Source organism: Bubalus kerabau, chromosome 4 (assembly GCF_029407905.1).
Source record: "Bubalus kerabau isolate K-KA32 ecotype Philippines breed swamp buffalo chromosome 4, PCC_UOA_SB_1v2, whole genome shotgun sequence".
Classification (NCBI taxonomy): domain Eukaryota; kingdom Metazoa; phylum Chordata; class Mammalia; order Artiodactyla; family Bovidae; genus Bubalus; species Bubalus kerabau.
The window spans coordinates 135,653,329-135,667,275 of NC_073627.1; the positions used below are offsets into that span (position 1 = coordinate 135,653,329).

General features: G+C 37.8%; 1 protein-coding gene across 2 annotated transcripts in view; it reads left to right on the forward strand.

The window, feature by feature from the left end:
- Nucleotides 1–1,690: 1,690 nt before the first annotated feature.
- XPO7 (exportin 7) overlaps nucleotides 1,691–13,947 on the forward strand; it is a 36,369-nt gene continuing 24,112 nt past the window's right edge. Inside the window, exons 1-9 of one of the 2 annotated variants that reach the window (XM_055578683.1) lie at nucleotides 1,691–1,726; nucleotides 2,262–2,408; nucleotides 4,839–4,932; nucleotides 5,702–5,868; nucleotides 6,838–6,930; nucleotides 9,288–9,392; nucleotides 10,842–11,007; nucleotides 11,602–11,675; nucleotides 12,985–13,104. In XM_055578683.1, the coding sequence (XP_055434658.1) occupies nucleotides 1,706–1,726; nucleotides 2,262–2,408; nucleotides 4,839–4,932; nucleotides 5,702–5,868; nucleotides 6,838–6,930; nucleotides 9,288–9,392; nucleotides 10,842–11,007; nucleotides 11,602–11,675; nucleotides 12,985–13,104 (987 nt within the window). In that variant the 5' untranslated portion in view covers nucleotides 1,691–1,705. The remainder of the gene's footprint in view (nucleotides 1,727–2,261; nucleotides 2,409–4,838; nucleotides 4,933–5,701; nucleotides 5,869–6,837; nucleotides 6,931–9,287; nucleotides 9,393–10,841; nucleotides 11,008–11,601; nucleotides 11,676–12,984; nucleotides 13,105–13,947) is intronic. The other variant, XM_055578685.1, reaches the window with a different exon arrangement.

Sequence of the window (13,947 nt, forward strand, 5' to 3'; positions counted from 1 at the left end):
GATTGTTTCCCATTTGTTCTTTTGGAAACAAAGAAATAAAGCTTTTGTTCTTCTAAATGTTCATGTAAATGGTCAAATTACTCTTTTGGGGTTTTTTTTTTTTTTTACGGTCTTGTTTCCTGAGCTGGGAACTCATTACCAGACTTAGCCTGCAGTGTGCTTTTGTCTACTACATTAAAACAAATCAAAACAAAGCAACAACCAAAAAGCCCACCATAACCTGCATGTAGGTTTCTAGCAGTAAGGAACTTAACTACCAGTGACAGATGCTTAGCCATCGTCATGTGAACTACTTTGTTGTAATAAATGTAAATAAGAGTGGCACCCGGGTGGGGGTTGCTCCTGGATCTGACTGATCAGACTTCAAGGAAAGTCATGATACCTTAAGCAGCCTGACCGTTTAGGGAGTTCTGTTCAGGATGCTTGTAGTGGGTGGTCAGAGGTTATGAGGCTGCTGCTGCTTACTGAAACCTCATACCACCCTTTGATGTCTTCTGTGTTAATTATTTTTTAAATAATTTGTTCCTGTTTTAGTTAATCATTTCACAGGCAGGGTGGGGGGTGGAGGTGGAACCCAGCCTGCTAGGTTGAAACAAAAACCTCCTGAAGGAGATTTAATCTCTTGCTTAGGAATGTGGGGATTTATAATTAAACGGATGCATTGGGAGTTTGGCCAGCAGTGGCAGACATAACACTGACTTGCACACATGTCTTATGGAGTTTATGGGATTAATTGGCCTTATCCTCTATTCCTCGTGTTTGTTTATAAGCTATATGAAAAAATCAGATTTCTCTCAATAGAACTTTGATCACTTGAGATCTGGCTTTATGAGTACAGTTTTCTCTGCTTTCACATTGAGGAAGGTGTTAAGTGGGACCCCTGCAAGTCAGAGAGGAACAGATTAAATAGATACAGAGTCCCAAGATGTTTTGAAGAGTGGTTTGTTTATTTTGTTCTGCAGTGGAGGTGGTGGTTTTTACTCTTTGGAGGGCTTTCTGAAGTGCGACTGCTAATCCGAGTGTCAGCATCTGTCTTTCTTGTTTCCTTTAGGTTAATGTTTAAAATTTATTAATCAGATTGAGTAAAATAGGTATCCTGCCCCCAGGGCTTTCCTGCTTAGTAGAAAAGCTGTGATTTATATATAAAGTCCTAGTTTAATGAAATAAAGTGATAATGAAAAGCCTTGGGCAGACTGGCTGTGTGATATATTTTAGGCTATTTACACAGGTTGGTTTGCCTAATTATTATTTTGGTTCTTGTCAGAATTGTCATTTCTAATAGTAGTAGGATCCCTCAAACTATTTAAACCAGATCTTGCTTGCTGCTGTAGAAGTTCAAAATTTCTTCTTAAAGTCCAAACTGGTCCTTTAAAAACTTAACAGATGTTTGCCCTCCTCTCCAGTCAGTGAAAGGTGATAGTTACATGAACTCTTAGGGCTTTCCTCTTTGCTTTTAAACACCACACTAAGTGGAAGTGAATTTGTATCCCTTTGGGGTTTTGACCAAAGCACACACCCATCCCCTTCCTGCCTCCCTGGAACTGGTTCAAGATTTGGAAAGTAGGGTTTGTTTGGGGGCGTTTCCCATGTCTTATCTCTGCCTGAGCACATGCTCAGGTTGAATTTATTTTGACCCTGCGCTTTAAATTTGGAACCAAAGCACGAGTTTAAAGTACAACAGAAGAGAGTCTGCTGAACTTTAGACATGAGGGACCCGGGGAGGAAGGTGCGTACTTGCATTCTGAAACTTAGAGGTTGGCCATCTTTGCGTGTACACATAATTATAAGCTGATAGCTACAGGCAAAAGGAGAAATTTCAACCTATGTAAAGATCTGTGTGACGCTTACATTGTGTTTATGTGCTTAATTTTACAGTGATGACTTAGTAATCATAATCTTGAAATTGATGGCTGAGCAAGTAAATTCTGCATTTTTCTTTGAAAACATTTTGGAGAAGCTTAGGATAGATATTTGCAAGGAAAAAAATGTATCATTTGTGTCTGAACTTTAAGCAAATGACTGAAAAAGTGTATAGATTTTAGGCATTCTGTCCTTTTGTCTTCTAAAGCATCAAATGAAGAGGGCTGTATGTGGTTATTTTTAGATAAAGGTCACCCAGATTCTCCTCCACATTGAGAAGCAAGTCTCTCTTCATTGATTATTATTTATCTCCATCTAGTAATTTCAAGCACAGTATGTATGTAGTCAACTTATGTATGTAGTAGACTGGACTGATTTCTTTTTTGACTGATCTTTTCCAGAGCCTGGCCCAACTAGAGAATCTGTGCAAACAGCTGTATGAAACAACAGATACGACCACTCGACTGCAGGCAGAGAAAGCCTTGGTTGAATTCACCAACAGCCCTGATTGCCTGAGCAAGTGCCAGCTACTCCTCGAAAGAGGAAGTGTACGTAAGATTTGAAAAATCCTAAAGAGGAACAGGTTTAGGAAGATACATTCTGGTTCTAAGTTTAGGGGTGGATTGGGATAACTTCTGTTCCTTGATTCTTCTAGGTACCTCTGCCTTCTTAATTTTCACTTTTAAAACAAACCAGACCTGCCACACTAGCAAAAAAGGCCTTCAGAGTCATCAGGAAAATCTCACTGAGTGTATATTTTTGTCCTATAATTTTTATTCTTGAATCAAATTTCTGGGACTCCTTTTCTGTTTTTTACACTTATGTATCACTTCACACCTTTTACAAAGAAGACAGGGCTATATATAAATGGCCTTTCTTATCCACAAAATTCTTGTCACCTTTCTGCTCTGTTTTTCCTCCCCTGTACCACAGCTGCTGCTTTTTGTCTTAGATGTGCAGGGGAAAAATTTTCCTTCACAATGGAAATGACAGGAAGTTAGAATGTTTAAAATGAAATTAGAACTTCTTCCGGCTTAAAAATGGCATGCAGTGATCAAAATAATGCTTTCATGATACGTAATTTGATTAAGTTAATATTTTTGGCAGGACGGAGGTCTTAGGAAGGACAAGCATCCATCCAGGGTATCATGAAAGGGCATCAAGAAAGTTTAGAATCCCAGCTAGACCAGCAGCCAGCACTCTGCCAGAGACCAGAAGGAAGTGTGAAAAGGAGGAAAGCCATTACTTTATTGAGAGTATAGAATTCTCAATGGCTTCATTTTTAAATTTGCATTAATAGGGTTAGAGAATTTATGCAGTAAATAGAACAGACTACAGTTGGCTAAGTGATCTCCTTAGTAGCTAAAGAAGTTGACTCTTTCCCAAGCGTCTGGAGGTTAAAGCATCATGGTCAGAGATAGGGTTGTGCTCTGTTCTGATTTTGCATATAGTATTTTTATATTTCTTTTCCATCACTTGGTTCTGGTATTGAACAGTTTGGATTCGTACTGTAGGAGATTCACAACTAACTCTCAGCTGACTGCCACTGAAGCCCCATGGTGTCATTTGTGACACTGTTAACCCCAGTTCCTCACCCTGATAGTCAGCAGGCTGGAATAACACAGGGGTGCTGCAGTACTGAAAGACTTAATTATAGTGGAGTCTTCCTCTGTCATCTCTATCGACTTCTTCATGATTTAGCAGATTTATTGGAGTCATATTCAGAAACCACTTTCATATTACATAGTTGACTGTTATACACTGTGTTCTACAGTTATAGTAGCCTCTTGCATTTTTAGTGATCTGACACACCTGCTTTAATCAGTTTAAACAATGTTCAAGCATTGAATAAAAAATCACATGTCAGAGTCACTTTTTTTGGTGTGGAAGCCATTAACATACATTTTTTTTTTAAGTGGAATGTAATTGCTTTACAGTGTTGTGTTTCTGCTATACAACATGAATTAGCTATATGTATACATGTATCTCCTCCCTCTTGAACCTCCCTCCCATGCCCTCCAAAGTCCCTTTTATAGATTTTTTTCATAAGCTTAAGTTATTTTTATATTTGATGATATGATGTAATGCCTGTGAATAGCCTCTATAGATAGCCTACTGCCCTAAGGACTTACAGTTTCGTGGAAAATTATGTTCAACCCTTGATTAAATTATTTTGGTGATTCTGAGTCTATCCCTGTTATGTGATGTTATATGTAACACAGCTGCATGGAGGAATTCGAATCTGCATATGGCTCCTTCTTATACATTATGATCAGATTGAATACTCGGCTTCTCCATAAGGTTAAAATTCATTAAAATCTACACTTGAGAATATGGTAATGCTATTCCTTTGCTTAGGGCATAGTTTTTTCTTTCTCATAAATAATTGTTATGAATTTACTACTAAAACCAGCATATACATTCCCCAAAGCAGTAGCTGATTGATAATTGTACTGATGGAAAGATACAATTTGGGGATTAACTACACAGCATAAGGCAGTGGTTCCTTCTAATACTACTTCTACTTTTTTTTTTTTTTTCTTCTTCTTTCTAATGCTATACTACAGGAATATTATGAGGCGAAACTTTTTTAAACATTGCTATAACAAGGCTATTGGAGAAGATTTCTTGATTTTAATGAAAGAAGAGATTTGTCTTCTATAGAGCTTAATATCTTTCTGTAAAGATCTCCTCTAACTTCTCCTCCGTCAAAATGATACAGATACTTGTATTAGATTCAGTTTGATCAGGCATTCACTTTATCCTGCCCTTTATTCATGACTGAAGTCAGCTTAATGAGTACAGATGATGAATGGGCTCATTTTTCCTTAGTATGAGACCCTTAAAAATCCAGAGGATCAAATGTAACAAAGCTGATTAAAATTCTTAAATCTGAACTCAGATCTCCAAGTTAAAAACTTTGACTGACTGACTTAATAAAATTGAATCCTAAGCCCTTTCCCCCTCTCTTTTCACAGTCATCTTACTCCCAGTTACTGGCAGCTACATGCCTTACAAAGCTTGTATCGCGCACAAATAACCCTCTACCATTGGAACAACGGATAGATATTCGTGAGTAGAAAGTTGTCTTTTCTCTCTTAAATTAGTTTGTTTAGTGATGTTCTAGTAATAGTTACGTTTATGTTGCTTGTTTGATAATGTTCTGAAGTTACTAGGCATACAGAATATCTAGAATATAGTTTCTTTCCAGAATTGGGCTTAAAAGTGAAGAGGGCCCAATATAATTGCTCCTAGATAAAGCCCAAGTTAGCTGTTTTGTTTTCAGAAAGTTTCTTTTACCTGGTCTTCACCATCACTGGTAACTAAGAAAAACATTGCTGAAGATTTTGAATCCTGTGCCAACCATGCTGTTTAACCATCAAGAGCTAGATTCAAGGCTCCCTTACTTCAGATTCTTCATTGTGACTTGTATACAATTCTGAGCTGAAAAGTTTGGTGGTGGTGGTTTAGTTGCTAAGTCGTGTCCGACTCTTGCAACCCCATGGACTGTAGCCTGCCAAGCTCCTCTGTCCATGAGATTCTCCAGGCAAGAATACTGGAGTGGGTTGCCATTTCTTTCTCCAGGGGATCTTCCTGACCCAGGAATTAAATCAGGGTCTCCTGCTTTTGCAGGCAGATGATTTACCAACTGAGCTATGAGGGAAGCCCTCATAGTTGGAAAGTTTAGTGAATCTTAAATTTAAAGTCCTGTTTCTCAGTAGTGTGAATAATTAAGGAAGTTTAGGGTAAAGAGTCTAGATTTACCACTTCTTAGACATTTAACAACACACACCCTTCCCTGGCAGAGCCATCTCCAATGTAGACTATTTCTGTTTTATAGGGAACTATGTGCTCAACTATCTTGCCACTCGGCCAAAGCTGGCCACTTTTGTGACGCAAGCACTTATCCAATTATATGCCAGGATCACAAAGTTGGGCTGGTTTGACTGTCAGAAGGATGACTACGTCTTCAGAAATGCAATCACAGATGTCACAAGGTTTTTACAGGTATGATGTATACATTCGATGAAATAGAAAGAAGTGAAGCAATATATGCTTACTTAGATATTGGTCTGCAAATGGAATTGTTTGGTACATTTTCTTCCTTATCCTTTTAATTCTTAATGTCTTGGTTTTACATGTTTACATGTCAGCACAAACCCTACTTCATTCTTTCTATTGCTTACATACTATTCCAGTTTAAAACACTATAATTCATTTAACTCTTCTAGGCAAGTATTTAGTTAGTATCTATATCTAGACTGGTAAATAAATACTTGGGTGAATATTCCTTGTGTGTATGTGTTTGTGTATTTATACTTCGAGCTAAGTGTGTTTATAGTGTGAATTCCTAGCCTTTGAATTATTCAGTGAGAAGACATGTGTATTTTGGGTTTACATGGATATTCCAAATTACCCTCAAAAAAAGTTATTCCCTCCAACAGTTAATATGTCTGTTTCCCTGTACCTCCACCCTGTGAGCTCAGCTTTCTTATTTTTCCAGTTTCATAGGTAGAAAGAATTGGTAGCTCAGCATTTGAGTTATGAATGAGACAAACAAATTTTCATATGCTCATTTACTACTTATTTTTGCTTTTTGTGAACTTCCTATTTATATCTTAGGTACATTTTTTTAATCAGTTCTTTGCCCTTTTTTGTATACAGCCTTTCATATAAATTATCTTACACATTCATTTGTCTTTTATCTCAGATGTGATTTGCTAATTTCTCTTCCCACAATATGTATAGTGTAAAGCTTGTGGATATTTTTAACATACAAAAGGTTTCAATTTTGATGCAGTCAGATTTAGCAGTCCTCTTATATATCAGTTAGATTTTGTGTCCTGCAAAGCAGCAGTTTTAAAATACCAATTTCTCATACCTTGTCTAGGCAGTTTAAGTATGACTGCATTCCAGATGCTGAAATCAAGCTGCACAGGCCAACTCTTTCTGCCTTACCTTTTTTTTTTAAACCAGGATAGTGTTGAATACTGCATCATTGGTGTCACGATTTTATCGCAGCTAACCAATGAAATTAATCAAGTAAGTGCTACAGCCTTCCTCATTGAAGTAAGTGCCATATTTTTACTTAGTATTGGTGTTTTCTGCCTGTGTGTGGGATGATCTTTTTTGGCAGTTGTGTGCTTTTGCGGTAAGTGATTAATGCCCTTTTGAAACAAAATAGTTCCATGGGGTTTTCCTCTGTGAGTGAAGTCCGGATGCCCTTCCATCTCCAGAATATTTTTTCTCTCATCTCAGCCTTCCTCAGTGGTATTAATGTTTAATGTTAGAGAAGAGCGCAATGATCCTAAGTCAGAACTTAGGAAACCCGCATCATTGGTGTGCTCTTTCTGCTGTATAAGTTAATGTATTTATAATCATTCAAAAATCAGTTCTCATTTGCCTTTATTAAAGATTTTGCTGATAATCTTCTCAGAATGCACAAAACATTCTGCTAAATATCAAATAATTTTTTAAAATAGTCATCGATGTCACAGATTACTACAGAGGAAACACCAGTGGCTTTCTTTTGCTCTGGCTATAATATTTTTTAGTCATTTACTTTTGTATCCAGCCAAAATGTTATAATTATTGAACAGGCCTGAATTAATTGTAACAGCTCACCCTTCAGCTGTCAGCTATTAATTACATTGGCATCACTGTTGCTATTGCTCATACTTATGCAGACGTTTTAATTAACCCTGAGAAATTTAACTGAGTTGGTATTTTAAATACACTCACTAGCTTAGAGCCTATTAAAATCTGGAGTCCATATTGTATTCTCTGTCACATGCAATCCACACTACGATTGGTAATTATTAAAATAATAATTTATACTTTTGAGTGATTTCTGTGTGGCAGGCACTGTTCTAAGCACTTATATTAATTTTATTCTCATAGTAGTCCTATGAGATAGAGACTCTGGTTATGCTGTTTTCTGGATAAGGAAACCAAGGCACATAAAGATTAACTAATTTGCCTATGATATCACAGTTACCAGGCGACAAACAGTGTATGAATTCAGACCCGCATAGGCTTATTGCAGAGCCTTTGCTCTTAATTTGCTTATTATTTAAGCACTCCTGTCCTTGTAGTAACTGGAATAGGAAATGGCAACCCACTACAGTATTCTTGCCTGGAAAACTCCATGGACAGAGACGCCTGGCAGGCTATAGTCCATGGGGTCGCAGAGTCAGACACGATTGAACACACACACAAACACACTTGTTATAAGAGAGCATGCATTTTTACGTACAGATTGTAGGGTTAATGCTCTTCCTTTGGAAGCTTGGCTCCACAAAATCCATCAGTGTTGGTATTTTAGAATCTTTTCAAAGTTTTGTATTTATCTTTCTTAAGAAAGCAATAGAAATGTGTGTGATGTACTTAAGATGTAATTATTCTCTGGATTATGATCTGTGTAGCAGATTGTATATGGCATCTGGTATATAATCTAGTGATATCTTTTTATCTAAGACATTTGTAACACAGTGACACTGAGGCTAAAATCAGAATATCTTGAACTCTGTGCAACTGAATTTTCTATTGGCTTTTTTTTTTTTTTTTTTGCTTTAGATTTAAATTAGCATATTTCTGTTATCATTCCAATTTGAACTTAGAAATAAAATTGGGGGTGGATGTTCCATAATGTGCCAAAAGGAAGATGAGCTCCCTCCTGCATGAGTTGATCAGTATATAGAAGTGACTTGAGCTTACAATAAGTGGTTGGACTAAATATTGTTGGCAACCTTGAAATTCCTTTAACACTCTTATTGAGTACGTACTGTGTGTCAGTTATAGAGGACATACGAAAGAAGTAAGAGATTTAATCCCTGACCGCAAAAACCTTTAAAATATGACTGAAAAGACAAGGACAGAGGAGTGAGAGACCAGTACAGCCCCTTGATTGAAGTCCTCACTTCTGTGGAATAGACTGCATGTTGACATAGGTGAGAAAAGAAGGAGTATTATACAGGCTATTGCCATTTATCTTAAGTTCATGGCTGTAGTAACTTCAGCTCTGACTGGATTATTTAGCAAAATCCAAGCCTTATGACTGTCTGTTTTTGAGACTCAGCCTCAAAAGAGCATGATAATAATTATTAACAAAGTCTTGCAACAGTTTGTTAAATATTACCTCCCTAAGTGCAGAGGAAAGGGAAACCTTGCAGTGGAGTCACTGTGCTTTCTTCCTATCTTCCCTCTGTAAATGGTAGAGACATGATGTCCTGCAGAGCTGTTGCCGCTTACCGTCATCCTCAGTCTCTCACTAAATAGAGTTTAATAGTAACTTAAATGTTTAAAATGTATTTTGTTATTTTTGTTGATCTTATTGAAAAATCTTTCTACTTTATTTGAAGTCTACATGAAAAATTTTTTCTTTGCCATTAATTTTAAAACTTGTGTTGGTTTGTTTTTCTGCACAGGCAGACACCACGCATCCTTTAACCAAGCACAGAAAAATAGCCTCTTCTTTCCGAGATTCATCGTTATTCGATATCTTCACACTTTCGTGCAATTTACTAAAACAGGTGAGATTGTGTGTTGGTACCTGCTTCCCGGTTCCTTTGAAAGAATCAGAGTAAGTGGGGACTTGTTAGATGTCAGCTCTTCACTGACCCGTGAGAGTGTATGTATCTCTTTAATTATCATCTCTCACATAATATATATGTCCGAGATGTTGATGACCTTCCAGTCTGAGAGAAAGAATTATTTCCTGATTTCACATCTGTTCCCCTAGGTAAGGAGCCGAAAGTGAACACTTATCCCATGCTCCTATTTTAAAGAAACTAGTTTGCCATGAAGCTTGAGGTTTTTGTTGTTTGGTCTTTTTAATATCCACATAAGACCTTCCTATATGGAGTTAAAGCATCTTCCTTTTATGGTGTTTGATTCTCAGTGCTCTGAACACAGGCTCAGACTGCATTGTTAGCACATTAAAACTAGGCTGGCTCCCCTGTCCCCTGCTGAGTTACAGGCAGTGAATAAACAAGCAGCATCTGTAAGGAAAAGCAGATTTTGAATTTTTAACATCCATTTAGATTTCATAACCTGAAGGGGCAGACAGTATCACCGAAGGAAATTAACTGTTTTAAAATAGAAAGTTGGTATTTCAATTCATATATTGATAGTCTTGAACTAAGGAAGAAATGTTAACCTGTAAATTGTACACATTTATAGCTGTGTTTGGATGTTTTGTCCATATAGAAAGCCAAATGGAATTACCCTCTGATTTTGTGTTCATTTGGGGTTTCTGTTTGTTTTATTGTTCTTGTTCTCATTTTCCAGTGTGTCTCAATTGTAATATGAGAAGCAAGGTTGGATTTTTCTTTTGTCCCAATTGATGATGTCCATCCATCTTTTCCTTCGGCTACCTAGTTTTACTTCAGAATTCCCCAAAAGTCCTCAGTTTGGGCAAGCTGCCTTGTAAAAACTGTTGTACCCTCTAGAGGGGGAAAAAGCTTGTGAGAAAACAGGATTGAATCCTCTTCTGATACTGATGCTATCAGAAACGAACCAGCTAGTCCCTGAGGTCACAACTGGTAGAAACTTGAATCTCATAGTCACCATAGCTCTGGGGCATTATTGAGCTGTAGGCAGGTACACTGCTGATGAATAAATAAAAAGGCTCTAACATGCAAATGAAGTAACCATTCATCCCATATTGCTTCAGAATTATCTGCGGCCACGATGTCTGCAGCATGTAAAGAGTAAATGTCAAAGAGGGAGTTTCTTTAAATACTAGCTTCATGTTTTTATGAACATGAAATACGTTTTAATAGTAAATAAGGAGCCAGGAGTTTCATGGTGATGGAAGGACTTTGAAGGTACTAGAAGTGCTGCATCTCCTGGCAGAGAACCACCACTCAACTGTGCTGAGCCACCTCCTTTTCTGGCTCAGCAGCCTCCTTGTAAGTCTGGTAGCAAGCTTGGAAGAAAGGAGTGACTGTTTGGGGCTCATTATGTGGTCATTTTTACAGGCTTCTGGAAAGAATCTGAACTTGAATGATGAAAGTCAGCATGGCTTGCTGATGCAACTGCTCAAGCTCACTCATAACTGCCTAAACTTTGATTTCATTGGCACTTCCACTGACGAGTCCTCAGATGACCTGTGCACGGTACAGATCCCCACCAGCTGGAGATCAGGTAACACGGCCACACCCTCACACCAGGCTGCTGCTCCCCTCTACCTGGAGTCAGCAGAGTGGGCTCAGGATCCCTTGGCAGATCCCCTGCTTGCTGTCAGAGAAAACTTGGGAGACTGGTGTGGGTCTTTATAAAGTTAGGGAGCTGCACTTGGGAGGATCCCCCAGCTGGGGCAAACTCTTGGTTACCCGGTTTCTGATGGATGTGAGTTTGACCTTACATTTCTCACCTAGAGACTTCTGCTTTCTTGCTCATTTGAGAGAGTTTCTAGCTTTAAAAACAAAGAACCTGTGCATGTGCTTGGTATTGTGTTCCTAAAAGATAAAAATTCTTTCTATGAAGAATCCTGCTTGTCTTACATTGTTTGAGAATCAGAAAAAATGAATCCATTTCTTAGAGGAACTAAAAACTAATGCTTTTGTAAAAAAAAGAAAGGAAAACAAAAAGCCCCCATTAGTTTGTCACTTTCAAAGGAAATAAACATTCTGTAAGATAAGAAAGCAGGAAGATAACGCTCCCCGATGACTGTAGAGCACCAGAGTGCACCGGCCCCAGTGTGCAGACAATTCAGTAATGTGCTCTTTTCTCTTTCAGCGTTCTTAGATTCTTCAACTCTGCAGCTGTTTTTTGACCTCTATCATTCCATCCCTCCTTCGTTTTCACCTCTGGTGAGTCAGGACTACAGTTTCTGTTTCTGGAATGTAGTAGTAGCAAATGAGCTTTATGTTCATTGTGTTGTACAAAATCATAGAAGTAAAGTTTCTTCCTAGGAATACTAGGGTTAGTTATCTAGCTTGTTGAGATAAAGCTTGTCAGTTAAAGGTTCTCACTATAAAGTCTTGATTCCTTTTAAACTGTTCCTGTCTAATGACAAATTGCTACAGGTGTCAAGTTCTTTGGTCCCCTTTGTGTCTGACTTTGTACTGTACCTCAAATTGCCAAAGGCTAGAGTGTGGGGAATTCATCTTATGTGGTCTAGTAGAAGATTGCCAAGACTGAGATTTCTGAAAATCCCTCAGGCCTATGTTATGTAAGTGATCAGTGGAAGCTGTATTGGAAAGGCAGGTTTGCATACTTGTCCTTAATAAAATTGGAAAGCTCTTGGGAATGCTGCATTTCTCCTTTAAAGCAATAATTAACCTCAAATCCCAAAATTCATTTGGGTCCTAAAAAGTCAGTGATCTGATATTTCAGATTGTTGGTGTAAAATGTTGTTGTACAAAACTTAGAAAGTAAAGGAACGTCAGTGGGTGTTTTGCACAGTGCTTCTGCGTAGACTGCTTTCCTGGTCACTATGTCACTTTTCCAAATTAATGCGGACTTGCACTTTAGCAGAAACATGAATTTGTGTTGCTTGTATCATTACATTTACTTCTGCTGTTAGTCAACAGAGGTCCGCCTCCCGGAGTAGAAAGTAGGGAGAAGAAGGGCAGAAAATAGATCAAGAGGGGCTAACAGAATGTAAATTTCTAGCACAATGGGGAAAGGGGAAAATGTTTCATTGTAAAACCTGTTTTCTTTTGAGCATAGCTCTGACTTGGTTATTTCATGATAGCACTACATAGCAAAACCTGATTAGCCAAAAGGCCTTAATAAAACAGAAAAAAAAAAAAAAAAAAACTATGTCTAAAGCATTGTTTACTGTCAGTTGCTTGGTATTTTCAAGTTTAAATATGTATCTTAAACACAAAGAAGCCGTAGGGGTGGTTGAAAAATAATACCTGTATGAATTTCCAAACTGTGGATTTAACTAGTTGTTATGCTCACTGTGAGTCTAATGCCCTTTATTTTTCTTTAAATAAAGCTGTTTCAGATATCCTCAACTACACCTTCCTTGATCTTTTTTTTTATATCATTATAATGATAGCAGAGGGTGACAAAACAGAGAAGAAGAATATTTATAGCAAGGGAAAGAGTAATGAAAAGAGCTATACCATCTTTTCTGCTCATTTGTGTTTTGGTTGTGCCCTGCTCTAGGTGTTATCCTGCTTAGTACAGATTGCCTCAGTTAGAAGATCCCTATTCAACAATGCAGAGAGGGCCAAGTTTCTCTCTCACCTTGTTGATGGTGTTAAACGTATACTGGAAAACCCACAGGTATGACTTTTGAGAATTTACTTTTATTTTATGTGTATGTGTGTATAAGCATGTATGATTAGTATATACCTCTCTGTTATAATGCAAAAGCTCAATCTAGAGGTCACACATAGCAAAAACCCTAGAAAACAGTTCAATCTGTTATCCTTCAGAAGATTTAAGTGAATGTCTGTACATAGATTTTTAACATTTACCCAGAAAAGGAGCTTGTCCCTAGATTCAGGAGTGTTGAAATTATTGAAAGGGTCACTTTGAAGGAAAATAAGGAGAGAACTAGTCATTTTGTGTGTTTTTTGTTTTTGTTTCCATGATTTTGAATGTAAATTATTTACCTATTTGAATAGAGCTACTTTTAGCTAGGAAGGGAGATTTCTCATTCAAATATTATTCATTCCTAACTCAGTTGTCCTTCTTATCTTTTTCAGTCCGAAAGATTCAGCTAACACCTCCTTTTTTTAAGTATCACTTCCCCACACTAGGAAATATCATAAATAAGACCCACTCACTTTTAAATATACTCAGTTCTGGGACTCCCGTGGCAGTCCAGTGGTTAAGACTGCATGCCTTCACTGCGGAGGGCGTTAAGTTCGATCAGGGGTCGGGGAACTAAGATCCCTCATGCCATGTGGCGTGGCCAAAAAAAAGAAAAGAAAAAGAAAAAAAAAAACGTTACTCAGTTCTTTCCTTTTTAAAAAATCATTTTTTCTGTCAGCAAATTGTATGGAGTCACCTACCACGGGCCAGAGATGTACTGACAAGCAGAACAACCACCCCCCCCCCCCACCCCACCCGCCTTCTCTAATGTAGGAGAACATGTGTAAGGAAACAAATATACTGGTGTAG